Here is a 27,023-nt window from a genome sequence, read left to right as displayed (position 1 = left end):
GCTGTGTTATAATAATATCAACTATATAATCTGTTTTTCAGCTGTTTTATTTAGAAAAATGTACTTGATATGTCTCCAGATAGTTCTGTGGTTTTCAAAAAAATTATTGTCTGGTTTTGTAATGATGAGAAAACTGCAATGATGAGAGGGTTTAAAGGAATGCTGTGGCTTTTAAGGCCACCATGTTTAACATTTTTGAGGTCAGAAATTCAAAACTATTTAGCCTTTGTAACATTGAGTGATTTCATATAATAAAAAGTTGAAAATTAAATTAGATTTTGGCAATAGTATGTTTTCAATACAATAATAAATGATACTATTTACACAAATAATGAAAACATCATACAAAAAGTTTGTCTATTGACTCTATATATTTGCTAAGGGTTTGAATGGGATTGATGTTATTACAGTTCTTGTAGAATCAAAATAGGAATGATTTTAATGTAGCAACTTTTCTTCCTCTAACATCAGCTTATCCAAGTGAATTAGAAACAGAAAAACCAGCAGAAAAAATGCATAGCAAAAATAAAACCAGCCAGCATTTCATTAAAAAGAACATTGAGGTAAGCATTGAAGCATAAAACCAGTAACATTTTTTAAATGTTAGCTAGAAATTAGTCAATAAGTACTTTTGGAGACAGTTTTCTCTTAAAGTCAGGAACTTTAGAAGCTAATTAGGCATAAATGAAGAAATTACCTTTCTATTAAAACTGCTATTTATGGCAGAGTACTGTGTTAGGTAGTTCTCAACTTGGATGCTTATATCGGTTAGGATAATACTGCTTCTATGCATTTGATAAATAATACTGGAAACTGAATTGTTGTGTTTGTGCCTGGACATAGTTTTTTTTAAGGGCAATATCTTAAGACTTTTTAAAAATTTATTTACTGTTAAATAAACTTAACTTTATTTGGTGTTAACCTGATGCATAAATAAGGGATAGATATACAGGTTGCTCATGTGTAGCCTGATGGGACAGGATGGGACCATGTTTTGTCAGAAAATGCATCCTTTGATTTTCTGCTTCTTTTTTTCCAGTGAGGACCTAGTAGGTATCATGATTTTTCATCCAATGAAAAATATTTGCCTCCCCACTATGTCAAAGACTAAGATAAGATTATAAATTTATTATATGAAGGCTATATTTTTCTGTCAGAGTGATAATTTGTATTATTGAGATAAACAAAATTTAGCTGTTAATTTCATAGAGCTTAAAAGCTCTGTTTTAGAGGTGTTTGAGTTAGTGGAGTTCTTAAGCATGGGTTTTTTTCTTGTTGTAAATATTTCAGCTAGCAAGGGATTCAGGAAACCAATTTGTTATGCTTGAGGGAGAAAGGAAAAGGCTAACTGAACTCCTGAAAGATACAGAAGATGGAACTGAATTGCAAGATCTCAAGGTATGACAAATTTAGTGTGTACTGTTCTGTTGTATTTGGCTTATTTTTACAGTAAATCTAAATTTGATCTTAGTTCTACCATTAAATACCCTACTCAGATATGAGAGAAAATATGATACATCCTGTTGAATTTGTCTCCAAAAATGAATTCTCATAGGTTTTTTTGTTAATTTTACTAACATCAGAACCTAAAAGAAAAGTTAGGCACAGGAGGAGGGAACCTTAGAACAACACTTGGAGAAAATTACCTTTTTTTTTTTTTTTCTTGCATAAAATATGAAGTTGTGGAGTATCAGTCTGAGTGGTTAGTGCTGTATGCAGTAGTCTCAGGGAGAAAGGCCAGCAACTACTTGGAAAAACCTCTCAACAACAATTATTTGACAACTGATAAGTGGACTTCAAAATGCAATAATTGGGGAAATACACATTTATGAAGCTTCTGTGTCCATTTAGAAAGATAATGTGACATCTTTTTGTGGCTTCCAATTCAGTCTGTCTTAAAAATACATAAAGTCTGCTTAAACATTAGATATCTATGCTTTAACATAATATTGTTAAACAGTGCACAGTCTGCATATTTCAGTGAATAGCAGGAGCTGAAGTGAATAAAAATCATCCTCATGGAGAGTAACAAGGAGTATTTGATTGTCCCATCAATCACTGTTTCTAGGAGATGGTCTTCAGTTTGATAAATGTCATCATTTAAAGATCCGAAGATGTTTTAAACAACCTTCTGTTAGTAAACATAGCTTTCTGGCCTAGGAAATAGTGGCTTTTAAAAATCATTTATTTTACTGATTGCAAAAGTGTTCTCTCAAAACATGTAGTTACCAGGTTTTCTTTCTCTTTAAGCTAGTGTCTGTCATAGAATTTAGAGGCATTTTTACAGAGTAGCTAATGCAAATTCCAACTAACAGTATGTACTTTTTTTTGCTTCAATTCTCAAGGCATCAAGGCAATGGAAAAGTGTAAAATTTGTCCCCATTTTGCATTTGGCATATGTCACTATCATGTTGTCTTGTATCTACAGGATTTCACTGTTAATATTAGATATGAAGTGGATCATCTTACAGGACACGTGTGTTGCTGTATGGTCTTGATACCATGGACAAGAATGGCAATTTGTGGTTACTCTAGTCTGTACTAGATCATTTCTTTAGAGAAAAAAGCTCTTAACTCTCCTGTCAAAGTAGAGTGAAAGAAAGGATAATAGTTACTTAGACCTGTCTACTCTAGGGATGGATTCTTCCTCTCCCACATTTGAATTTTTTTATGGGTGAGGCATTTCTGTGGCTACTTCATAACAAAAATCATGAGGAAATTATCAGCTAATGAGTAATCTAGACAACTTCAAGCTGGCCCAGGTAACTATCCAGCTAGTGGCTACTTTCATCTTATTTTGTTCTGACTTTTAAAAAGCTGTAAAAAGCTGTGCAATCACATTGGCTGGAGTAATGTTTTGGAGGCTGTCAATCAAGGCAGATGTGGTTATGTTGTGTGAATTCCTCTGTATGGTGTAATGTGAATTAGATAACCTCATTTGACTTGTACTTCTATATATGCCAAATATCCAAACAGCACTTCTCACTTTTTGAAAGAATGTTTTACGAATGTTTAAAATATTTTAGAAGTACACATATTCATGCTAATTTAATTGTCAAAGCTGAAGCTGCAGGGTTATAATTGTTTCAGATGTTCCACAGAAAGCACTGACCGTGCTGTTATAAAAGTATTGTTCTGAGTTAACACACAGGAAACATTGACAGGACAGAAGCTTATTTTCCAAGCAAAGCTATCATGAAAATACAGAAGAGAATGTGTGAGTCCATTTCATCCTAGAGTAAAATGAATGTTGGAGTAATTTGGGTATTTGGAGTACAGGATACAGACACTGAGCTGTAGCTAACGAGCTCAGTTACATCTTACTGGACTCCTGTAGAGTAATTTCTGTTTTTGCTCTGTGATTTTCATTCTCTGATTAGGAGGCAGTTAACATGGCACAAATGTAGTACCATGCTGGATGCTTATGTTTTTGTGGTCACTGTCTCACCTGAACGGATGTTTCCAAAAAGGTGGCAAGCATCTGAGACATTTTTGAGTGGCTATTTTGGAGTCAGATCAGGTCTGGTCAGGCTCATTAGTTGTCTCTCATCATACTTGTATGAGAAAGCATTAGAACTGATTTTGTTTAACAAAAAGGATGACTCTCTCTTGACTCTCTTTTCTTCTTTCTCTTTCTCTTTTTTTTTCCCCTTTATTATGAAGATAATTTAGGACAGGTGTTTGGGGTATGCTTCTTATTTCTTTTTGCAACTAACATGGTTTAGGGTAATGGGGATGAACCACAAATGACCTCATAGCAGTGGTATTGTAATTGGAAGCTGATATTTCCTCCTCTTGTATGGATGCAACTGCTTGAATAGCCAGAGGACTAATTTGGAAGCTGGAAACAAATGGTGGACATCAATTTCTTGCAAGGTAGATGTTAGAGTCTTAGGGCAAGGTACTTGTCCTGTTCTGGTAGGAAAAAGAAAGGAAACCAGCAATACACTCATGTCTTTCCACACGTCCTTCCTCTTCTAAGGTCCTATCTACTGCTTCATTCTACCACATTCTAGCAGTCTGTGGTCAGGACACAGAGATGCAATCTGCTGCTCTGATACCCAGTGGGTGGGAGTTGTGCAGACTTGCTTGCCTGAGTGAGAGGCAGGGAGTGCCAAGCTGCTGTGGAGACCCTGCATCTGTCTGTGGGTATGAGCTCATTGGCTTGGCTGAAGTGACCTAGCTCACTCACAATATGCAGCTGTATGTGGTAGGAGTATATATTCATATGTGTTATTCAGGTGTTAACTGCTATCAAGAGGAAAAAGTCATGTAAATCATGATCAGGAAAAGAACTCTCTGCTTTGTGTCTCTAGCAGGGTTTCTGTGATAACACATAGGGGCTCTAGAAGGATGTCAGCTACTGACCTCAGAGCAGTTCCTTTGATTTCCTGTGAATGCCTTGTTTTCTTCTTTGGTGGTACCTTACAGGCATCACATTACATCTCAAACCCTCCATTTGAGATTTGGCTCCAGGTGGTTTCTGCTGTAGTGTCAACCTCTGCAGCTTCATTCCAAACTAAGTTTTAGTTAGGCTTTCTCGCTTTTTGGCTCCTTTCTCAGATGGAAAGTGGTTGTCCAGTTAAGTTACTCCTTGGTTGTATTTAAAAGTGATGAATGTATGAATGTCTCTACTCGTTCTGTCCATAGCTGCTCTTGAGTGTGTTAGGGACAACATGAATATTTGGGAGATTTTAGCTGTATACTGAGATGGATGAAAATGTACATTTTATTATTAAGTATGGTTTATCTGAATAATAAATACATTGGTATGCAACTGCCCTTAAAGTCTGTTTCCTTTGCAAATGAAGCTTAAGTATTTTCTGTACTTCCAACAGGAGAATGTACCTGTCTGGCAGGCACCAGGAGAAGGGTACACACCTGAACTGATGGAATTTCATCTCCTGAATGAGATAGACAATATGCTTCACCTGCTACTCTCTGATGGGGAGTTTCCTGCTCTTTCCAGCTCTAGCTCAAAATGTCCAAGCCGGATATATCAGGTAGGTTACAGATCTGTTTTATTTTATTTGATATTTTATTTGACATGTGTGTTGAGATCAATACTGCATATAGCTGTATTTGTATCTTTTGCATTTTTCATTAGGATCCTCTATTTTATCATAAAGTCTATGTGTTAGGGAGTGAAGTGAGAAATTTTAGCTGTAGAAACAATGGAAAAATAATTTGTTGCTATTTTGAGTCATAGGTAATTTGAGAACTGACTTGTTTTTAAGAGTTTTTGATTCCACACTTCCAAGATACAGAAATTGGTAACTCATACATTTTTATCTGCATGAGGGTGCTTTTTTTCAGCATAGAAACAAATTATCCATGATAGTTTATCTTTGGGAATTAGAATTAGGTTTCTTCTTATCTCAGGATACCAAAAGTGCCTGTTCACTTATGATCTGAAGGATAAGGCAATAACTGATAAGCAATGTTAAAGACTGTAGGAGATGGATTGAAGTTGTATGTCCCTTGTTTTTAATGGCCTTTGTCTTTTTGCCTTGCCAGTAATATTGAGATTTGAAGATTAAGAATCAAGGTCTCAGCCTTGAGAAATGATTGTTTGACTTTTGTACTTGGAAGACTACAATTTATCCCATGCCCTGGTACTGTTGCCTCTACTATAATGGGGTTTAAAACCAAAAACCCAGATTCTTATTTTTCATTTATTTGCACAAAGCTTATATACTTCTGTAATATTTTCTTCTTTTGTCCAGAACTGATGTATCAGAGAATATGTGTAAAAATGTTCATTCACAAAACTGTTTTCAGTTCCCAGTGTATGAGAAACATCTCTTTAAGAGGCTAAAATACCTGTGGGTTTGGTTTTTTTCTCCTTTTGTAAGGGCACTTTAATGTCATTTTTATTGGCTTCTTTCTGAACATGAGGTTTTGTTTTACCTCTAGCAGTATTTTCTGTAGCTCAGTTCCAGAGGAGTCACATTTTCATGTTGATCATTTACCAGCTGGGATCTAATGTGTGAAAAAGCACCTCCCTCTTGTTGGTAATCATATAACAAATGCAGTTGTTACCCTGAGCTTCCTAGTGGTTGCCTGATCTTGTGTTCAGTGTTGTAAGACATCAGCTTGAAGTTAATATGACTTGCCTGTGATAATGAATGCTTTGTCTGGAAATGTTTGTCCAAGTTATTGTTGTTGCTTCCTTTCAGGTAATAGCCCAGAAGTATTTGAACAGAAATCTGCATTTAGGTGTATGCTAATTAAAGAGTAACATATTATCTTTTTTGAGTAATATTAAACCTAACAACCAAAACCAGGTAGCTAATTCCTTGTTACCTTTCATTAGTGAAAAGCAGTTCCCTTCAATTTTGTTTTGCAGCATGTAAAAAGCTTTCAGACATTCTAGTTCTATGATTTTAATTTAGAATTAGCTTAGAGTTGGATATGATGAAGCTGCACATTCTTTTCTTCCAATAATTGTGTTAGATGTAGCTTCCAAAATGCAGACACTTAATCACTGTTGCCTCAGTGGGAGATGTCCTTTTTTGCCACTGATGGATACTTTGCCAGGATACAGGAACTATTCTCTCACTCTGAAATCTTTAATAATGGGCTTCAATTATCCTGCAATACCATAGCTTAGCTGTAACAGAGGAGTAGACATGTTCATCTTTTTGTGCAAGGGCTCCAGCGGGATTAGGAATGCTTTTCCATGACTAATGTTCTCTTTTACATGGAAATGTTTCTCATCAGAACTGTATTTCTCTCACAAATGTTCCTTTGCTCTGGTGCCAAATCAACTAAATATTTAAAAATGTTTCTGTCTTACTTTTTTTGGGGAAGAATAAATTAAGTTGAATTTAATCCTGAAAGAAACAGGAAAATGATAGGCTGAAGAATATGGAGTGTAAGACTGTGTGTGATGAGTACAGTTACCAGCTTGAAAAACTGAAAAACCACCTGAAAACTAAAGCAAATGAACATATTTAAAGAAACAATAATATCTGTAGGCGGATTGTCTTAAAAGATAATTGATGTGTATCACCATGAGGAGTTCTTTCATAACTGATTGGGGTTTTTTAGTCAGGAAAATCCCTTTTTCTATTATAGAAGTGGTCTACAGTTAGCAGTTTAAGATTAGATAAATACTCAAAATTCAGAAGATACACTAATTTTTCAATTAATGAAGTCCTTGATAGCCTATGCTCTATGCCTGTGCTTTGCCAAAACAGATGAATTTCACAGATGATATCTGTTTCAGAGCATGGTTAGAAGCAGGTTAATAAACTGATCAGCCAGTTTTATGCCTCAATGATTGTATGACCCTAATATGCTTCATTAGGTGGGATTTTGTTATTATTTATTTATAAAATGTGGAGGAGAGGGAGCGCAACAAATAATTATAGATATTTCAAATACTGCAAATTTCTCTTTGGCATTGTGTTTGTTACATCTTTGGCTCTTGCTTAGTATTTGAATTTTCCCTTGTGTAAAATGTTTAACAGTTTTATTTTCTACGGATCTAAAAATATGAAAGACAAAGTAATCTTAAATGGACTTCTCTACTATGTACATGTGCTATATAATTGAAACAGAACATATTCTGAATTGTGCAAAACATTGGCAATAAAATGTTTTCCTTGATATAATACTTTATACATTTATTTCATGATATCTTGAGAAGAATGTTAAAAAATTAGTAAGTGGGGAAAGGCCTTGACTTTACTCATATTGTGTGTTTCTATCAGTTACTCTTCAGGGATGAGAGAAGTGAGGCTGTAAGAACTACTTATGAAAAAGCAGCTGCTTAATGCTCCAGAGTGGTCAAATATCAAATAGATTATTATGAATAATTTTGAAAGCAATACAGAATGAAGCAGAAAATAATGATTGTTACAGGAAAGTTTGCTGTCATTGTGGTACTGCCAACTATTACTGATTGTAAATATAATTAAAATTTTTACTGTATTAAAATAAGTTTATTTTCAAGCAACTAATATTTTGATTTAAATGTCAGAACTCATAGATTTGCTTGATGTTTAGAAAAAGTTGTTTACAGATAGAGTTTTTTGTATATTGTTGCTGAGGAATTTGCTGTTGAATGTTGAATTGTGAAGGTTATTTTCTTTACAATTAGTCATGCTACTTGGAATTATTTTCCTTGTGTGTCTATTAAAATTTCTCCAGCTGCTTCTGAAAGTAAGAATGAATAGAGTACTTTTTTATTCTATGGCTGCTCGTATCCCTTTGGGTTGAATTGATTATCAAGATAGGGGAAGGTTTTTTGCTTAGGCTTTTTACCTTTGCCACTATTGGATTTTTCTATAGAATTTATGATTTGCAAGAGAAAGCTCTGGGGTTTTTTCTGATTACAACATAACTTTGCACTTTTGCCAATACTTGTCATTCTCAATGAACTGAATTGTGTGTAGTACTGAAACTGACTGTATTTGGGACTGATAGAAAGTTCAGAATCTAGTCCAAACCTATTGAAGGATGTGAGAATGTGTAACCCAAATCTTTAATAATGGTTGGGCAATTAACTCCAACTTACAGAGAGAGGGTTTTTCCTCGTTTACCATGATACCTAGTAAACAAAAGATGTTGTCATTTTTGGCTCAGTTTTTTCCTTTTCCTTCTGGCTTAATTCTGATCCCGATATGGTTAAGAGGATCCAACTTCGAACCAGTCATTCAGTCACCCCTATTCTCAGAGTGCTTTTATTGTTGTAGTAGAAATTAAGTATCCAGGTGTTAGATCTGGAGACTAAGAAATTCCTCTTAAAATGCAACATTCTTCTGTTGAAATATGTTTTGCCTGATATTTAGCTATTGTATTTGAAAATATACATAATGAAAACTATTCATTTGCAGAATTTGACATTGATGTGTTGTTCTAAGCATTTCACTATTTTCTTAGTAGAAATCAGAAGAACCCTCATCTGTCTATGAAGCAATATAAAGTTACATGGTTAACTTCTATCAATTATTTTCTTAGGAGCCTCTGGTTTATGCAAGCAGAAGCCTAGAAACAATTCCAGGTGAGAAGGTTCTGCGGGACAATAAGGAAAAACGTGATCAACAGAATCGTCTGAAAGAAATAGATTATCAGCTGGAATCCCTAGAGAGAAGTCTTGTAAGTTTCCTATTTTTTCACATTTTTCTTCCCTTATTCTGAGAACTTTGGAATTTATCATTCCTTGTGTCTTTAAATAAAATCAAGTTTTTTAACCTTGTGTAAATTTCTGAAGGAATCCCCAAAGAAATATGCAAGCAAAAGCCCCAAATAATTATTGTTAGTCTGAGAAATCTTTTTTTTTCAGTTGTAATGCATACTTACCTTTATTATAGGATACTTCAAAGTCAAAGACATTATCCTCCTCTCTTCTTCCTCAGAGGTGCATAGCATAAAAAATAATATATAAATGCATCCTTAAAGGATTTTTTAATGGCTCATGTACTTCAGTGTTCTTTGAAGGAACAAGTCTGATGAGAATATTGTATACACTAAGTTATTGTGGTAACCTTTCTTTATTATCACTAAATTGAAAGAAAAATAGCATTTTTATGTCTGTGCATTGTAGAAATTTGTTTCCTGTGTGAAGCTGATTTTACAGTTTTTCACTTAGTAAGAAGAACATAAATATGTAAGTTTGTGACTGACCAAAGATCCATGTAGCCTACCTTTTTCTCTTGGAGGTCTTTATTCAGCAGTAGGCTTACTCTCCACAATAATTAGAGTTAGGAAGAGTATTGTTCCTGTTATCTTTTATTACCCTCAAAAAGGGATCTCCAGTGCAGATCAAAAGCTTTGTGATTCAGGTGGCAGCATAACCACAGTGGTATAATCTCAATTACTTACAGCACCTTTGCTGTAGTTGCAAAAGCTCCAGCCACTCAACATAAGCCAGGTTTATTCTGGCAGTGCTGGAGTATACCTGAGTATGGGAACAAAGACTTTGGACAAGGAAGCAGTGATTGTTTTAGAGGCTGTTCACTTGGGTGTGTGTGAGTACAGTAAAGAAGCATATTTAATTCTTATTTATTCACAGTTCCAAAACAATACTAGAACTTCTTTTTTAGTGCACTATTATGTTGTATTAAACAGTTAAAAAAGAGAGACAAATAAATAGGGGAAATCTGTGAGCTTTAGTATATTGAGTAGGTTAATGGGTAATCAGATAAAGTAAGTCTGCATATTGTAATATTTTCTGCTCATTGACCTTTATATCACATTTTGTCACTACTGACCTTACTCATGAGGCAAGCACAATCTGAGGAAGTGTGTCTGGGGATTGAATGATAGTCTACAGCAGGCCTGGGAAATGCAGTGGGCTGCTGACTCATTCAAATATTTTGTTTATAAATGGGTCAGTTCCAAAACTTGTTTGGGTTATAGCAGTTTTGTTTGCTATCAGATTACATGCAAACTCTTGCAATGTACCACCCATTTTTCCTTGACTGGATTGTGTGTACTTAAAACTCTAAATTGATAGACTGTAATGCCAGTTTACACTGTTTAAAAATACAGAATGTCACCTGCACCAATGTGTAGCATTGCTGCCTGCATTGCAGCACCTGGCAGGGCTTCTTTAGGGGACACACTGTCCTTCTGATCATTGCTGCTCTGTAGCATGACTGAGATCATGGCATGTGGATGTCAAATATTTGATAGGTCCTCTGTGAGATACTTCAGTTGTCAGTGAAGGTAAAGAAGTGTTCAGGTCTGAATGCAAGTAGTTTTTTCCTTCTAACAGTAAAGTTAAATATATATAAAGGATGCACTTTCTTGAGTGAAAAAAGAGCAAGTGAAAAAAAGCACTTTAAAAAAGAGTGCTTTTTTTTTTTCCTTTTTAACAAAACACACATAATTGATTTTTTTCCCCCTTAGATCAGATAACTTATGTGCAGTTTTGTTTGGACCTTGTTTCTATACCAAAGTAGTACTTTGGCAAATCTGGTGTCTCTGCCAAGACACTGCATAATGAAAAACTAAGCTGAAAGCTTGGGCTGAGGAAGGGAGTCCATAGACTGCATGTTTCCAGAAAAATTTAATGATTTCTGGAAATACTGGTTTTTATTCAATAGGTGGCACTCTTCACTGTATGTCAGAGGAGGAATGCCTAGGCATGGTTCAAAGGGATATTTTGACTGGTAATAAAGTTGTCATTTCTGCTTTATAAAGTGCAGGTTGTGAGAGATTTACCTCTCACTTGTGGCAAGAGTCCACGTGTGCAGCTTTTAGCATTGTTTTTTTTCTTTTTTTAAATTGTGCATTTAAAATCCATGTTTTTAAAATTCGCATTGTATTTCAATTTCTCCTTTACTCTTTCCTAAACCCCTGTAATTTGCTATGTAAAATTATAAACAAAGTCTCTGCTCTGAGTAGAGGAGGTGATTTGTCACCAGTTAGGAGTGTTATTTCTGAATGCCTGGTTATACTTGATAGTTGTAAAATACAGTATTTTACAAACATAGTATCTGAGAGAACTTACATTAAAATGTATTTTGAAAAGTCCCTTGGACAAAATATTTTTGGTTTTCCCTTCCTAGGTGGAAATTATGAATAGTTTGTCTAAACAGAATTTAGCTCTGTGTGTTAGGACTTGCTTGCAGTAGGTATAAAGGTAAATCTATTAGCTTTTCTCGGTATGTATGGTAGAATGCTGTATTTTTTCACTACTGTAAAATTGATTATTTAAATTTAAATGGATTATTTAAATTTATTTGTATAATGGTAATGACCTCTTCAGGGGCAATTAATCATATTTCTGGAGGAGGCTGTTTTGTAGGTGCTGGCTTCTGAAATGATAACATTTATGGATTCCTCCACTACAGTTAACCTCATATATGCTGTAAGACTTCATGGTCTCAGCTAAGTCTAGGAATAAACTCACAAAACAAAGCCAGAAGATAAAACTTTAATCTAATTTACATTTGATATAAACACAAAGAATCTACTAAATATTACACTTGAATTAGTGAAACTAAGGGCTTTGGAATCTGAGTTCCTCCTTTACTTTAAAAAAAAATTGTCCCTAGTGAATTAATATACCAAAGAACGCATTGTTGAAATGCATTGTGAAATTTCAATCCAACTGAAATGTATCTGTACCTTGGTATCTGGGCCCTTGCTGAATTTCTTTTAGGTTTCAGTTTGACCTTAGTTCACTTGTTCTTCATTCGAAACCATGTCTGACTCTCTCTGCATTCTTTCATCTTTCAGTTTCCTGGAAACCACTGAGCTTATCTTTGTTTTGTGGATTGCATTGTTAACTGCTGCTTCAAAAAAATACCCAGTTCAGCTGCCAAATGCGTGTTGCTGAGCATTAATGAAAAGAATTTTATATAGAAAGAATAATAAATGTAGTTATTTTTCAATTGTGGCTTTGTCTGCTTGGCCATTTGTGATAATCCAGTGGCATGTCTGATGATGTGTTGAATTTCTTCATGGCAGACAGTAGATTTAAATGCACATCAAAGCAAGCCAGTATGTAAGATAGCTTCACCTTCACTGCCTATAATTGTGTGGATTTCTAATATATTACACTGGAAGCTGATTAATTCCTGCCATTAGTCTACCTACACATTTCTTTTTGGATTTTTGGTTAAATACATGAAATCAGAAATACTTTGAATGCATATTGAATATACATTCATGTAATAGCGTGTATGCACACATACAAGTATAGATGCTAATTACCTACTGGGCACTGATACTGATACCTACTTGAAAAAAAGGTGTCCTCTTACTTTTAGTAGGTGCTTTTAAAGCAGAAGCTAGGTATAGTTACCGGAGTCTTAAATTTAAATTTAACAGATGTCTGTACACCTCTAGGAATCATTTTTTTCCAAGTACATGCAATCTCATGGCCAAATGCATTGTGTGATTGCTAATAATTAAGGGGTTTTTTTAATGCAAAGTAGTATTAGGAAAATATACGTTTGGTTATTGGAATAGCTGAAATTTGCAGAAAGGTTTGCAACCGGGGAAGATGATGAAGAACAAAAATAATAAATGTGATGATGCTTTCAGGAGCTTTGATTACCTGTAGGAGCTTACTCCAAAAAGCATGATTCTTATCATTTTGATGCAAAATAAAGTATATCTGTGGGAAAATCTCAGGATAAAATTAATTATTGCTTGGTCCTGGAGAAGGTCTTACATCACTTACATCATTTACTGTTCATCAGGGTGATGATGGGGTTTGTTACACATAGTCTTGTTCTAGTTTTAGCCCCGGTACTGAATGAATTCAGTGTACCTGATCCTGAGTCTGTATTAGGCAGCTTCCAGAAAAGAAGAATAGTTTCTTCCTGACCATGGTCATAGTTCCTTTCTTTTCTTCTAAAGGGAAGAAGAGAGCAACATAAAGACCTACCACATATCTGGAAAGTAATTTGTCAACCAGACAATACTGTAATATGTTGTTGTATCACAGTCTCTCCAGAAATTAACAACTAACACTTTTGATCACAGAAACACTTCCATATTTTAACTATTCTGTGCATAGTCATTGTAGACTATAGCAGATAAATAGCAAATGTCTTTATATTAATTCATATGGTATCATGTGGTGTCTGGTTTCTAAATAAGCATGTTTTTGTCCATAAAAGTAGAAATTGCTTAATAGAACATTTTCATAAGACATTGCACCAAATAAAAGGAAAAAGGACACCCTATCTAAATAAAGTTGAGATATGCCACTCTCTATATTATTTCTTCAAAAAGTCTCAACCAGGTACTAAAGTTGCTTGTCAAGCTGTTGTTGAGCTTCAAGCAAATCTTGTCTATTCAGATTTTACAAGACTTCATTCTAATTATGTGATTGTACAGAGTTGTTTCAGAATGAAATGTGGTAGCATTTCCACCTGGGAAAATATCAGTGCGAAAATCTTAGTTGCTTCATTTAACAGCTACTACACACTAGAAGAGAGCAATAAAATTAAAATTAATAGTAGATTGACAAAATGTAAACATTTCACTCATGATTTAAATAAATTTACTGTGTATTGATTGTTTTCCACTGTACTGTGGATAAGAATGAAGTGGATAAGTGAAGCTGCTTAAAGGATTTGTAAAAAATATTTTAAAACTACATGTTGCATTAAGATTCAATAAAACGAAATAATTTTTGTACACATGTTGAATTTTTAAAACTAAATTGTATTAAAATATTGATCAGTTAAATCCTTAAAAATGCTTCTAGTTTATATGGAAAATAAAGATAATATTTATGTAAATGACTATTAAGTTGAACTGCATCCATGAGATGGTGATAAGTAATACTGCCAGTTGCATCATAAGTAGTAGTTATAGTTGATTCTGGATATGAGAAATAATTGCTGGAATTTGATACCTGTAATGGGACCTGTTTTAAATATAATGGATTTCTAGGTAAGAATGATCAAATTTTCTGTCAATTCAATGTACTGATCCTCCCTCTCCCAAAATATAACTTAGAGTTAAGACAGCAACTCTGCTGGTTTACACCTCTGCTATATTGTAGTGTTTGCAATCATAAAAAAACAAAGTATCTTTGACTACTCACTCATCTCTGAATTCATTTAGTGGTACTTATTGTTTGATCTCCTCCCATTTTGTGTTTCTAACATGGCTTAAATGTAACTACACTGCTTTCTTAATTTTGTTTATTTAACACCATCAAACAGATTATTATTGGAAATATGCTTTTTCTTAGACAGTGAAAGACTCCATGAAAATTGACTTGCTTCTGTGCTCTTGTGTTACTTATTCAGTATATCTTTGTCACACTGCTGTCCTCTCTGATTTCAACAGTGTTGTTGTATTTGTCTATTACCTTTTTTACTGTGTCATCAATTTTTCTGCCTCCTGACCTCTCTCATAATCTCCAACGTGGGTTCCATATATCTACTCGTAATGCTCTTTTTCATTCCTTCTAAACTCCCCTTTCAACCTGTTATGCTTCGTTCATGGTTGAGATAAATACATGCCTTCAAAGCAGGATGGTGCCCTTCATCCATATTTGTAAAAAATTGCTCATTGCTGTGCTCATGACTGAAGCCTTCTGGTTAAAGACAGTCAAGCATATTGAGCACTGCAGTTTTGGTGTTTTCCAGGTACTTGACTGTGTACGTGTACCTTTTGTATGGATGTACTTAACAAGTTGATTTGGGCTTTTCATTTCTCCTATCTCTTCCCTGTTTGTACATGTAGCATCACATTTCAATACAATAACTGTGGTTTCTAGATGTGGTAATGTGGAAGTAATGCTTAAAAATTCTCTGGTTAGTAGGTGTCAACACCATAAAATTTTCATGATTGAAGTGTGCATGTCCCTCTGAGGCAAGGAGAAGGTATTTACCTGTTGTCACACATCTCCACTGGCAAATGCAGGACTTCCTCATTCCTTGCTGAAAGTTAGCACTGTTCTTTAATCTCTGTAGGAAAGAGGAATTATTTTTGTTGGCCTGCTTGCGCTCTGTACTCTAAGTGAAATAGTCAGGAAAAAGCCCCTGTTTCTCTGCAAATTTTGTTGGGGAAGGCTGTTTCTACTTTTCCCCAGGATGTCCCATTCAAATGAGAAACTAAAAACAGCAGGGCTCCTGTGGATGAGACTTTCTGCAATGTGTACTTAGGTGTAATTCATCCTTTGTGGGTGAGCATCTTAATCTTTTGAAAAGTAGCATATAAATGCATCTCTCCATCTTATAGTTGGTGGCTGTGTGATTTTGAGTCTGTGATAAATGTCAACATAAAAAATTTTGACTGTAAATTTATCTTATACCTGTGTGTGCCTGTATGTCTCCATGTACAAACTCTGTAGCAGAGCTTTGGTTTTATTCTTGAGACACTTTAGCTTACTAGGCCAGGATGGAAGTGTAATCATGCAGCATCCCTAAGAGTGAAAGATATAAAGCACATAGCAGATGCACAGGTTGGAGATACTCCTGTAAACTGCATCAAACTATTTGACAGGCACGTGGGGTTCCTAGGCCAAAACCTTCTTAAATGTCCTACTGATATGTGACTTCTAGAAATATTTTTAATATTGCTGTTGGCATGTTGTTTATTTCAGTTTAAGTTATATAATATTTTATGTATTTTCATCTATGAAAGGCAGTAGTAGTAAACAAAATATTATTCTCAGTATGATTCCCAAGAATATAAAAATCCCATTGAATTTATAGATAAGAGGGATACTGCAATGAATGTTTTAAAACAAACTGATAGCATACTGTGATAAATCTGATAATCACAGTTTTATGACAAAGCTTAGTTGAAAGCTTGAAGTATTTCCAACAGAATTTTGGCTTCTAGAAGGAGTTTCCTGTGATGAAAACAGCAGTATTCCTAGCATGAATGTAGTAATTTTATTTTCAGAAACAGGGTAATCTTGTTTACAGAGTCAAACAAAGTTGGTTGGAGAAAAGCTTTGGAAGTTTTTTCTCATCTATCTAAATAGTCTAATTATACATAATATTTTTTAGTTGTGCTGCACAGCACAGGTCAGTATCAAAAAATACTTAGGAGGCTGGAATGTCCTCTTTCCAGAAAATCTGCACTTAAAATATTCCCTCTCATTAGAGCTAAGGGCATTTAAACTTTTGATGGAAAAAATAGGCAAATGCCCGACATTCTGCTACTGAGTGTTTGTACTGGTTGCCAGTTTGGCAGAGTTGGGCACCTCGTGGCTTGTCTCATGCTTCAGTCTGTTTTTTGATGCTGGACTGAGCATTCCTTTGTCTATGGCCTGTGTTTGGTACACATGCTCAGAGCATGCCAATACACCCAAGCAGCCATAGGTACAAAATGTGTTATCAGGCATGATCAAAATTCTGCCTCTTTTCTTTCAGAGACATAACCTGGCTTAGAGAACACCCCCACTTATTCAACCTAAACAATTTCATCTCAGTAGCTTTATCTCCATTTTGCTTCAGGCAAGAGTACCTAACCCTACATAGAAATCTTTTTCTAACATTTAGAGGAGAAAGGACATCATCTGTCCCATGGTGCTATTACGATAGTCATCAAGGAGCAAAGTATTCAGGGGCAAACCAGCATCAATTAGAAGGACCATATTTCTCTGGCCTGGTGATGGGTGGAATATTGAGCACTGGTTGTATCTCTCATGCAAAATTCATGAACAGATTGTTGGACTAGGAACTTCCTTTTTTTGATGACAGTCTCATCATTGATCTAGATCAATGGTTTCTAACACCATGATTTTTTTTTTAGGGCTGTGATGAAAATTTTTCAGACTTGCTTATGTCCTAGCCATTGAAGTCTCTCCTCATAAAAAGGGAAATTAGGCTGAGACTTAGAAATGGCTTTCTGGGCATGTACTTTTGTAACTATGCAGGGCAAGTGTAGTTGTCATCACACAAATTGATGGTGTCCCTGTAAGAAGCATGGCCACATACTTTATGAAAAATCCTAACCTTTAACACAGTCCTGCAGTTCTTAAAGAAGCAGGGTTGTAGGATCATCTCCTTGGCTCATTTTTATGCTGTCTGGTTTGGTTTGGGTTTTCATTTCCCCTCAGAGCAGGGTGCTAATAACACCAAGGGTGCAGGTTTGATCCCTGTACAAGCCATTGACTTGGTCATCCTTCCAACTCAGAATATTCTGTGTGATTTGCCTCCTTATTTCTTCATTTTGGCACTGTTCTGCTTAGAGATTCTGAGAAGTGTACATTGGTACATAATACTGCATGGTAATGACCACTTTTTATATGTTCTGTACAACTTATTTATGGAGAAATGCTTTCTATATGAGGTTTTACCTTTACTTTCAACTATTCAGGTAGTACCAAAAAAAGAAGTGCATTGTAATAAGTTGACATTGGAAGACAGAAGATAGTGACTGGACTTTGTAAGAAATGTTTCTTAATAAGACCCATTTTTATTTTTGTATTCTGTCAGTTATGTTTAGGTTTATTTGAATTCCTTCTGTAGAAGAGGTTTCACATTTCTAAACGATTCCTTCAAGAGTATTTGCGCTATATCTTCATAGGTTCTTTTTCCCTGCCTCTTCATTGTAATTTAAAGAGTAAATCAATTGTGTAGTTAGTTACATTTCCCAAATGCAAAACCCAGTCAAAATTAAACACACTTCCATACTCATAATCATCTCCCATGGTATGTCCTCTATCACTGCTCTTTTTTTTAAGAACACTTCCCTATTCCTTATGTGGTTGTCTTAATTTTCTGACATGCAGAGACCTCCCCATTCCATTCTGGTGGGATCCAGTCATTATTCATATCATATAGTCTTTTCTGCCTGGACTATTGATGTTTGTTTTAAGCAATGTATTTTTCTTTTGATTGCATTAATCTTCCCTAGTGCCTCAATGCAAAATGTAATCATACTGTGGTATGTGTATATGTTGAACACTAAACAATATTTGTTGCTAAGAAGAGTATTTAAATGTTCTGAATGCTTTCACTTTTTGAGATGTTAGTGGAAAAGAAGATTAAAACTGAATAACTGCTTCTACAAACATGGGCATGTGGTTGTAGCAGTTCTTTTTTTCTTCCTAGCTGCTTTTCTTTCTGTAAATCAAAGCCTTCCTTCAAAGAAATATCAATGAAGAGTGGTGTCTCTCAGCAGGGAGTCTTCATTCTGCAGGAAACAAACATTTTGTGCCTGTCCTCTGCTATTGGCTTAAATGTAATAGAAGCCTATTAAGAGTGTGCTGGAAGCTTCTGGTTTGTGAGGAGCAGTCTACAGAGCCTTTTTTTTGTTGAAGCCATGTATATTACTTTCTCAGTGTAATTGCATATAAATATAACACAATGCTACAGTTTTTTGATTTGTTATATATTTAACAGGTGTATGTATGTAATTGGGGAAGTAATTAGAGTTGTTTATGGTTAGAATTTCACCCATATACAATATCTTGTACTTATTTTTTGTTTAGGATTATTGATTGAGGAAATAAAACCCAATTGTAAGTACCAACAAGTGTTTTTATTGCTAGTATTTTTAGAGACAAAGCTAGAAAGCAGTAGTGAGGTAAGTGACTTCAAAGTGATAGCAATAACCAGCTAAGAATTTTTTATTTAGTAAAGGAGCAAAAGAATGGTGATCTTTTTTGGTATTGTACGCAAAGGAAGGCATTGTAACCTATATTTGTGAGAGAAATTTGAAGTATAGTGTAATGGTGGTCCTTCTCAGAAAGGCATGTCAGTTAACTTATATAAAACTAATAATACACTTGAGTTATGTTAATTCAAGAAATGACAGAATTAGTAACTATATAGGACGTAGAGAGTATGCACTTATTTGTGGAGAAAGATTAGAAATAGTAACCATGAATACATTATTCAGATTCTATGAGTGAAACATTTAGACTGTAACCTGTAAATATTATAGGTATGAAGTATGGAGATAAACTAGGGGTGTCTGGTGAATTCATGCCAACAGTCATTATGCAAACAATACATTATGCCTTTCCACCTGAATGGTACAAAAATGGAATTTTCAGTGTTTGAAATTACTGTACGAGTAACTTTGATTGGTTTTTCAATCCCTGTCTCATTACCTAGTGACTTCCAGTTACTTTATAAGTGTAACAGTGTATCTCCCTTTTTAATCAATCCACCATCAAGCACTCTTTGATTGGAGAAGTGTGAACACTATCCTTAGTACAAGTTCCAGTACAGAAAAGGCCTTTTAACTTGTCTTTGTATTCTTTATTTTCAATTATCTGTACTTCCTTATCTGACAGTTTGCTTTTTAAATGTTTATAGTACAATAGTTTTAGTTACTTTATGAAATTTTTGTACTGTCACTAGGAGTTTCAGGTGCAATATATGTAAGCTAAAAGCTAAAGCATAGTGTTGGAAACAGAATTGGTAATGTAAGCAGCAAAATCAGCTGCAAATTTAGATTCCTTATGTTAATGACATGTTTTTATTTTCATGAAAATGAATAAAGATAAATTAGATTATATCTGTTTTATTGTTGCAGGCTAAAGAAATTTCCTTTTTTTTTCCCTAAATGCAAGTGTTGCTTAATAAAAGGATGATCATAGTAGGAAAAGTAATATCTGTATATTGCTTGTTTTTATACCAGGGATTCATAACAGCATTTAGCTACAGAGTAAAGTGAGTGGACAAATCTTTTAATTAATCTCCATCATGATGCATCATGCCCTCTTCATTAAATAGCTGTAACAGGGAGAAAAGCCAGTTGTTTCTAATAATTTTCGAGTGCTTTTGTGGTTTGTATACTTCAGTGTTCTGAAGGTCGGATAGAACTACCAGACCATAAAATCCAGCCAGCGAGAGATCTGGAGCTAAGAGAGCTCAAGGATTTATTAAGTGATGTGAAACTCTATTGTTTTGTGCATGTGTTACATAATTGCTGTCAGTGCAGGGCTGTTAAAATTCCCTGCTAGTAATAACACGAATACCATTTTATAGCTTCAAGAGGAGATAAAAGAAGTTTCTTAGTCAGCACTTCAACAATATCACAGCACATGTCAGTTTTATTATTCTGGGGCCTTCAGTTTTGGCAGATGCTCTCCATTCTGGCCATGGTGTGGTAATTACCATATAAATTAAGCAGTGAAATAAGCTGAGTGCAGCCTTATCCCTGCTGCCTGTAACCAGGTTGCAAGTATCACAGTGTGAAACAGGCATAATTCAAAGCTGATTAAATTTAGAAGGCCACATTTTGAAATCCTGAACCTTTATCCCAATTCGAGTCAATTTTAAAAGTAAATTGAAGCCATTTAGTTGCTGTGCAAACAGAGGGATCATTCTTTCTCCACAAGGTACTCTCCATAATAGCATTCCAGGAATTAGTTCAATCCATCCTGGTTTGATTCATAGCCACTAATTATATTTCAGCATGCATTCTAATGCTTCATATTATATGTGTCCCTACTTTAATGAGTTGTAACTAGTCCTTAAATGGGGAGCTTTGCACTTTTCTTTTATATCTAACAGGCTTTACTTTGGATTTTATGGGATTAAGCTACTATGGAAAATCTAGGAAAGTAAGCTGAAATTAAAGGTTTTGTTTTATTTTGTTTTGGCCTTCCCCCCCTCCCCCCAATACAATTAATTCTGCTCATTTGAGAAACTTTGGAAATAGTTAAATCAAGAGTCCAAATGCAAATTTTTCAGATTATAGTGATAAACCAGATATTTTTATCCATGTGATAAGTAACCTCATGTGTCAAGACTGGGCAAAAAAAATAAAGATGATGTGGGCGACTGATGCTTTTTAAAATCAAAAAAATTGTGTTGGAAAAAAAAAAGCCTCAAAAGAAAAATAGTCTATTACGTAATTTTTTTTTCTGGTGGTGCATTACAGAAGTCAAAGCATTTTAGAGAACTGGATATGTTATGAATGGTGTAGTGGACACAAGAAAACATGGCCAGGGTTTCAGTGGGCAAGTGACAAAGCTGATGATGTAACTGCAATCTTTTGATTTAGATTTTTCTTTTAAATTCAGTGTCATAGAAAGAACAAGAGCAGAAACTTATGCCATCAGAGTTAGGCTACAGTTAATTGTCTTTTGCTTTACTGGACTGTTTTTTTTCTACATTAAAATGTGATTCCACAAAATTGCTGCATTAGAGATAACCTCTGATCTTTTAATAGGATGGAAAGTAAAATTTGCTTACTTTCCGCCTCCGAGGGATAATGTGCAAGATATTTAAGTTATTAAATTTATATGAAGTATCTTTGCATTCAAAAGTTACTGAAATTCTTATCTTCTCAATTTACAAGTACCTTTGGAATAAAAACTTTTCCCTGTTCTGTTGATTTTCTTCAAGTAGAGCGGATGGATTTCCTTTTACATTCTTGACATGAAACTGGCAGTGTAAACAGTGAGACAAAACTGAAATAATAGGAATTTTAATCTTTAAATATCAGAATTGTATTTAACCATTGTAGAAATAAACACTAGTGTCAGAACCAATTCCAGCTCAGCTAATTTTATTATTACTACTTCAAGTCCTGTTTGGTGTAAGGTAATTCTTTTTTCTGCTCTGGTATGTTGTTTGGTTGGGATCCTTTTCCTCTTTTCCCTTGTCCTTCAGCAAGCTTTCTTCAGTAGCTGATTGACTTATTTTTCTGACAATTTAGATAGTTTCATGCAGCACTTCAGTGGCCTTTAGAAACAAAGGTGGTACATAAAAATAAGCTCTTATTTGAATAGCTTGATTTTGAATTACTAAGGACTCATACTGTTAAATACTGGGGTAATCTTTATATGACCATATTGAATACATTTTGATAGAGTTAAAGAAGAGGCACCTCCAACCTACCAGATGGATGACACATGACATTTAATGACTTTTTCTCTTTTGAAGAATCCTATTTCTTTCTTTCTCATTTTTGTAAACCTTTTCTGAAGATAGTATTAGGTAGACTATTTAAATAAAACCTACATTTTCTGTATGTGTACCTACTCTATGCATTGCTATTAATTCTTGCTATATAGTTACCTTCATTAGGGCTCTTCTGTGTGCATTTTCTTAAAAGATTACATCGATTAAGACCTGCCATAATCCCACAACTTTTGAGAAGTCACAGAGTAGTATGACTGGCTGTAGAGATCTGTTTGGGCAGAATAATTTTAATGTTGAATGCTGAAGTTACTACTTGGTTTTCATACTCAGACCTTTCAGTAAATGCTTGGTTTGGTAAGACCTTCATGGGAGTATTTTCTGTGCTTGACAGATATCATCTGAGAACACAGGTAAAAGTGGATAAAAACAGTAATTGGTGCTGAGAATGTGGGAAGGAAAGAGCTTGGTTAATCAGTAGAGGTGTGTTACAGTTAAAGTTTGATAAACTGTTGAGCTTGCTTCATAAGCAAATAAATACAACAAAACAACTCCAAGCTATAATTATATTATACTACATGACTTATTATCTGGATTTTTGCCAGGTAGAAAATGATTAGGCCAAGTCTTACTTGTACTTTCACAGTTGACCTCCCAGTAATCCCACAGAGGAGGAAAAAACCCCAAAAAACAAACCCAAAACTCAACCAAAACCCATGGGAAGTAATATTTTGTAGGGGAAAATGTGCTTAAGTGTTGTCAAACTTCATATTGCTTCTTGAAAAATTTAATTCCACTTCCATCCTTTGCTCTTATTCATTCACAACTTTACCAATTCCATTACAAAAAAAAAAATTAGTTTTAAATAAAAGTAAAATGCTTCTTTTATGTAGGTATCTAAGACATTGGTAGAACCTGTTACAGTAACTCCACATACTGGATTATGTATTTGGACGGAGCTCTTGACCCTTCAGCTTTTCCTTCTCTACTGTCTCTCAGGCTTCCTGTTTGTATTCTGTTTGCAATTATTTGTAGTGGGTTTTTTAGGGTTTCAGAGTGTATCAGTGGACTAACCATGTTAAGCAGGGCAATGTAGATCACAGCTGTTCCTCTTATGTTTAGCTAGTTTTGAATGTGGAGTTTACTTTTATAAATTCCATTCAGCAGGCAGATCACAGAAACAAAATGCACTGTGAGAACAACATAATTTAATGTACAGTTTTAATTCTGATTAATAATTTTCTCTCATTTTGTTTTTGGAACACAGCATGCAGCAAACACTCTAATTCAATTTGTTCCTAATCTTCTCAATTTAAAACCATTTCTGTGGTTTACCTCACAATTATGTATTTGAAACTATAAACTGCCAGGTGATGTGCAGATTTGCTAACTGCAAATAAATATAAAGTACAGTTAAATTAAGTAGTGCTGTGTAGTTTTGGTACAGGATACCAGAATCTCATGCAGAAATGTTATTTATGTTCTGGTGAAAGCTAGAGAGAACGGTCAAGTTTTCTTAATTAATCTCCATGTATCATTAAGCCTCACTAGGTTGTTTTTTTTCACTAAAGGGAAAAATTGTTTCCTGAAAAAAGCCTACACTCTTCTTCTAAATGTGTCCAAATGTGATGTAGACAAAAGAAAACAAACTAAACAAGGTAAAGATGGGAATGACTTTCAGCTTTTTGATACAACAGAACTGCTGATGTCCTTAACAGAAGTTTTAGAAGCGCGTAAAAGCTAATAAAGTAACATAGTATAGGAACAATATAATCTGCAAGATTGAAAATCCTGTTTTTGGGGGATTTATGGTATAGCGAGTTAAATTTTGAATTTAGTGATTTTAACAATCTGTCTGGCTTGAACTAGCTAAACATTCTCTGTAGGAGAACATTTAAAGTAGTCTAATTAATCATTAATACAGTTTAGTGAAATGAATGCCCCCTGCAATGAGTTTGCTCTATCTGCATAGCAGCCAGTGGTCAGCCACAGCTGAAAAGTGCAAATGCTTTCTGCTCTGAAGAAAAGCATTCAATTTTTGGATATTTGTAATTGCAAGAAAATACAAAGGAAAAACATGAAGGTACACAAGATTTGAAGTGAAATTGTATGGATGTACTCTGAATCATTCTTGCATAGCTGTCTAACTCAAAATGCCTGAAGACAATTAACATGTATTTCAGCTTCATGGACTATTAAGTATTACTTGGCCTCCAAAAGTGCAGTCTTCAAATAATTCAACAATAATTTAAGAAATGCTCTATTTCTGTTAGTTATAACATCATAATTTTGGAAGCTGGTGGAAGCTTTCAGACTTTTGAATTTCTTTTTGTTAAGAAAGGGGAACTCTGCCCAAAATTCTGAGTGCTGCCAGACACTTCACAGATTGCCTGTGTACAAGGTTTTAACTGTAGATGCAGTTAGGCAGGTGTCAGGTAAATTCAGAGAGGGAGATTACTTGTATAAGTTAAAATTTAAGTCCAATATTAATTTTTATTTTTAGGTAACTAAGATTTTTTCCCCCAGAATAATCTGATAATTCATATTCTTTTCGATCACTGCATCTCTGTCAGATAAGATACATACAAGAACTTAAATCATTGCAAGACCAGTCACTTTAGAAACTCTTGATATTATATAAACGTGTACACTGCAAGAAAGGCTACATCCAACTAAATGAAATCCACTTATTCCTGCATGTGCATTCAAGTGCTCTCTGTGAATGCTGTTTGTACTTGGGTGTCAGCTTGCCTCAGACATACTTAAAAAAGCCCCTCATTCAGTTTCTTAGATTGTACTTGAAATGTTTAAGGAGTCTGCTGAAGTCTCAAGTCAGTTTAAGGTTCTCAGCTAAAGCTAGTCATAATCTGTGCTCATGATTGCCATTAGTAAAATTGAAAAGTATGTTATACTGGTTTTTACTAGTTTACCTTCTGAAAAAGTAGACAGATGTCTTTTCATTTTGAGCAGAATACTGTTATTCTATATTTTGAGTACAGGATGAGTATTATAGCTTGGATAAAATAAGAAGTCTTTCATTCTCAGGCCCATCTAGTTTCAAGGAATGTCATTTATGTGGTAATTTCTTTCAGCATTTATTTCCTGTCCTAAATCTTGAATGAATCAAATGGAATATATTACCTGTGGCATAGATTTTAAAATAGTATCATCTTGACTATCTCTTTGCTGGAGGGAGAATATCCTGATACTGTGCTGCTTCTTAGGCTTTCCTACAACTCTCTAAGTTAGTTATTCAGAATTATTGCTTCTTTTGAACATTTTATTTAGATATGAATATACATGCATGGTAGTCTTTTCAGGTAAACTAGGCAGTTGTTTAATGAGCCATAACATTTATGGCTTTTGGAACAGTTTATCATAAATGTTCAAGAGCCACATTCTTTGTTATGTTTTTGTAATGTGATAGAGAAAAAGCAGAATACATATTTAACGAAGAATATTTAAAATTGAATTAATTTTCTTTAACACACTACTCTTCTTCCTCTTTGTAGATACTTTGTGTTTTAGCACAGTAGCCTTAACAAGGAATTCTGGAATAGGAAACTGGTGATAATAGAAACTGTGGTCTTGTATCTCAGACTTCTCTAGTGAACTGATAGTGTACAAGTTGTTCAAAACAATTATCTAAACATCACAAATATTTTCACTTAACCTAGTGACATAGTTCTGAGCATAGTTCTGAAATAAATGGAAATAAATTTTAAAAAATTGTTTTTCTGCCACACATAGTACGGTTTTGACTAAGAAAGTTTACATAGAATCATTTAGTCTAGAGAAGATCTTTAATGTCATTGAGTCCAACCCAGCACTGCCAAGTCCACGTCTAAGCTGTGTCGCTGAAGTGCCACACCTACACATCATTTAAATACCACCAGGGGTGATGACTCAACCACTTCCCTGGGCAGCCTGCTCCAGTGCCTGACCACCCTTTCAGTGAAGAAATATCCAACCTAATCCTCCTGTGGTGCAACTTGAGGCCATTTCCTCTGTCCTGTCACTCATCACATGGCAGAATGCCCATCTGCCTGCAATCTTCTTTCGGGCAGTTGTAGGGAGCAATGAAGTCCCCCTGAGCCTCCTCTCCTCCAAGCTAAGTGAGCCCAGCTCCCCCAGCAGCTCTAGCAGGACTTGTGCTCCAGATCCTTCTCCTTCTTCATTGTTCTTCTTTGATGCTGAATCACTTTTGTTAACTAGTAAAGTTATCAATAAAGTAAAATGCTGTGGAAAGTCAGAAGGTGTGTTTAGTGTTTGAACATTAGTAACACATAAGTTGTGTAAAGCAGTAAGAAAAAGGAACTAGCTATTCAAAATATAATACTTAGCCTGAGAGACAGAACACAGTGAATGATATCATTCACTCAGTACAGTATCTGTTTTGTGTATTTTCATTTTTTCAGAATTAAAACTTAGATTACTGGGTTTGTGGGGAAAAGGGAATATTGGTCAAAGAACTGTGAAAACTATTGCTATATAGACAATGCTAGAAATAGTTTTCATCTTGAGTTACATATTTATTTTTCCATTCTGACAGATTTATCAGGAGTGTTCATATAAAAAACGAAATATTTGGAAATGTCTTAGGCTTATTTTCTGTGAAAGCAGAATATATACACATAACAAATGTGTTACTCTTACATTATAGTTTATAACAGCAGGGTGATAGTTTGGCTTAGGGTGTCCAAAATGTCAGTAGCTTATCTCTAACTTTTGGCATCCTTTAATAATGATTATACTTTATTG

The 27,023-nt window shown here is 34.7% G+C and overlaps 1 protein-coding gene across 4 annotated transcripts in view; it reads left to right on the top strand.

Moving 5' to 3' along the window:
• FSIP1 (fibrous sheath interacting protein 1) overlaps window positions 1–27,023 on the top strand; it is a 72,033-nt gene that overhangs the window by 11,743 nt on the left and 33,267 nt on the right. For all 4 annotated transcript variants that reach the window (XM_071427052.1, XM_071427050.1, XM_071427049.1 and 1 more), the window contains 4 exons: window positions 472–563; window positions 1,291–1,398; window positions 4,839–5,003; window positions 8,968–9,105. In XM_071427052.1, coding sequence (XP_071283153.1) covers window positions 472–563; window positions 1,291–1,398; window positions 4,839–5,003; window positions 8,968–9,105 — 503 coding nt within the window. The remainder of the gene's footprint in view (window positions 1–471; window positions 564–1,290; window positions 1,399–4,838; window positions 5,004–8,967; window positions 9,106–27,023) is intronic.

The sequence above is a fragment of the Agelaius tricolor genome, unplaced genomic scaffold (genome assembly GCF_023055355.1).
Source record: "Agelaius tricolor isolate 1412-34295 unplaced genomic scaffold, bAgeTri1.0.p SCAF_5, whole genome shotgun sequence".
Classification (NCBI taxonomy): Eukaryota; Metazoa; Chordata; class Aves; order Passeriformes; family Icteridae; genus Agelaius; species Agelaius tricolor.
The sequence above is the reverse complement of the archived record's forward strand: the minus strand, read 5'-3'. Positions and strand labels throughout refer to the sequence as shown.